This window comes from Blastomyces dermatitidis (assembly GCF_000003525.1).
Source record: "Blastomyces dermatitidis ER-3 genomic scaffold supercont1.2, whole genome shotgun sequence".
NCBI lineage: Eukaryota > Fungi > Ascomycota > Eurotiomycetes > Onygenales > Ajellomycetaceae > Blastomyces > Blastomyces dermatitidis.
In genome coordinates, this window is record NW_025544775.1 from 4,845,262 (window position 1) to 4,847,106 (window position 1,845).

Below are 1,845 nucleotides of genomic sequence, written 5' to 3' on the forward strand. Positions count from 1 at the left end.
CACCATCAACATTGTATTACTACAATATTTCTCATCATCATCAGCTTACTACAACACTTGTCTAATACTCACTTATGCTAGCTCTCTTGGCTCGCACATATATTTTACTATAAATAGCTCCATCTTTTGTATGAAATAGATATATTAGATAGTGGACGGATAATATAACAAGCAGATCTTGATACAGATAAGATTCATATGTCTTCAACATATTGATCTGTGACACTCAATCCGACACTCTATCAATACAACCTTCAACTATCCTACAGTAACTGAACAGGTCAATTATTATAAAATATTTTGTTATTTGCGTGAAAGGTGGAAATTATGAAGATAAATAATTAACATCACAATTTGCTTTCAACTGATTGTCTTTTATTTCTCTTTTTCGTTCATTTTAGAATACTTTCTTCTAGGTTTAGCCTAAAGGTTGAAGAAATTGGAGCGCGTGGAAGGGATTATTTCTTGTTTTCATATTGACACATTATTTATTTATTTACTTTTTATCTAATATCATTCATACACCAAGGTACCGTAATAAAGGATAGACAATATGTGCCTTCAAACCCACTGGCGTAATATGGATGGAGGTGTATTATGTGCAATATTTGAATATTCCAGCCCCTTTATTGCAGAGCAATACACTCGATCTCGACCGGGACGCCCTTTGGAAGCTGGTGGACCGCAACGCAGCTGCGAGCAGGTTTATGCGTGAAGAACTTCTCATATTCGGCGTTCATTTCAGCAAAATCTTTCATATCTGTGAGGAAGACCTGAGAGTGCGTTTTCCGGGAAGCGATCGGAAGCGTTAAGTTAGTAATTAGATGGGGTTGATATGAGCGGGCAGTTAACGCGAAGTGTGCCAGGAAAGAAGACAATCCACATTCATGTTCGGTAGACAGATAAACGCCAGCATTTTTCAACAGGCGGGTGATGGTTCTTCTTTTTAGGAACTTACGTTAACCTTTACGACGCGCTCTACGGTCGTCCCGGCCGCTGCCAGCACGGCAGCGATATTCTTGCAGCAGAGCGCAGTTTTTTCTCCAACCGAGCCTTCGATCAGATTCCCGTTCTCATCGGCTGGGATTGCGCCTGAGAGAAACACCTGCCCATTCGCTTTGATAGCGTGGGACTATAGTTTTAAAAAAGGCAAATTGAAGGTTAGTTTCACTGTCCTAGTCGGAATTGAATTTGGGGAATCTGATGTACATACGTAAGGGCCCGCAGCTAGAGAAGGAGTTAATAGCCATGTTTTGAGTAAAAATATATAGAATCAATGATTGTATGTTCGGGATGGATGGAATTCCGAACTTACGAGGGCACGCATCCTTTGCAAAGACTTGGACGATATCAGACATTCTTCTAAATTGGGAGGTTGCGATGCGTGGAGCAATTGATAGCGTAGAAGGGAATTGGCAATAGAGACGAGGAGAGCAGAAAGGAGAACTGCGAATAATCTGGTTTCTTATATGCCGAGTCAACATGGCCTCAGTAGACGCTGCGGAGTTCGTTGTTTTGTTAATCGTAGAATTGTTTGTTGTACTCCGGGGGATGATCATGTGGCTTCGGGTAACTTACCATACCGGAAAAACGTAGGCTTATTTGTAGCATCCGCCCTATTGGCGTTGCCGTAGCGACCGCTCCGCCTACACGTGATCTCATATGTAATATATATATAGCTAGCTCTTCCTACATGAATACAACGGATTAACCATCTCATAGGTTATAGCCCGGATAGCACATTTTTTACAAAGAATTACATTTTTTTTACTTTTGTTTAAAAACACGCGTGTGTAAGCATTGAATGTGTTCACCCTGAATAGAAGAATTCTTTTACCACATAGA

At 40.6% G+C, this 1,845-nt stretch overlaps 1 protein-coding gene across 1 annotated transcript; it reads right to left on the reverse strand.

The window, feature by feature from the left end:
* Positions 1 to 374: 374 nt before the first annotated feature.
* BDCG_01907 (TdcF protein) lies at positions 375 to 1,559 on the reverse strand (the record flags this gene model as incomplete). Its single annotated transcript, XM_045417452.1, has 4 exons — positions 375 to 773; positions 959 to 1,132; positions 1,214 to 1,227; positions 1,316 to 1,559. 4 exons carry the CDS (start codon positions 1,557 to 1,559, stop codon positions 627 to 629), a joined length of 579 nt encoding a protein of 192 aa, XP_045274257.1. The 3' UTR covers positions 375 to 626.
* Positions 1,560 to 1,845: the final 286 nt, after the last annotated feature.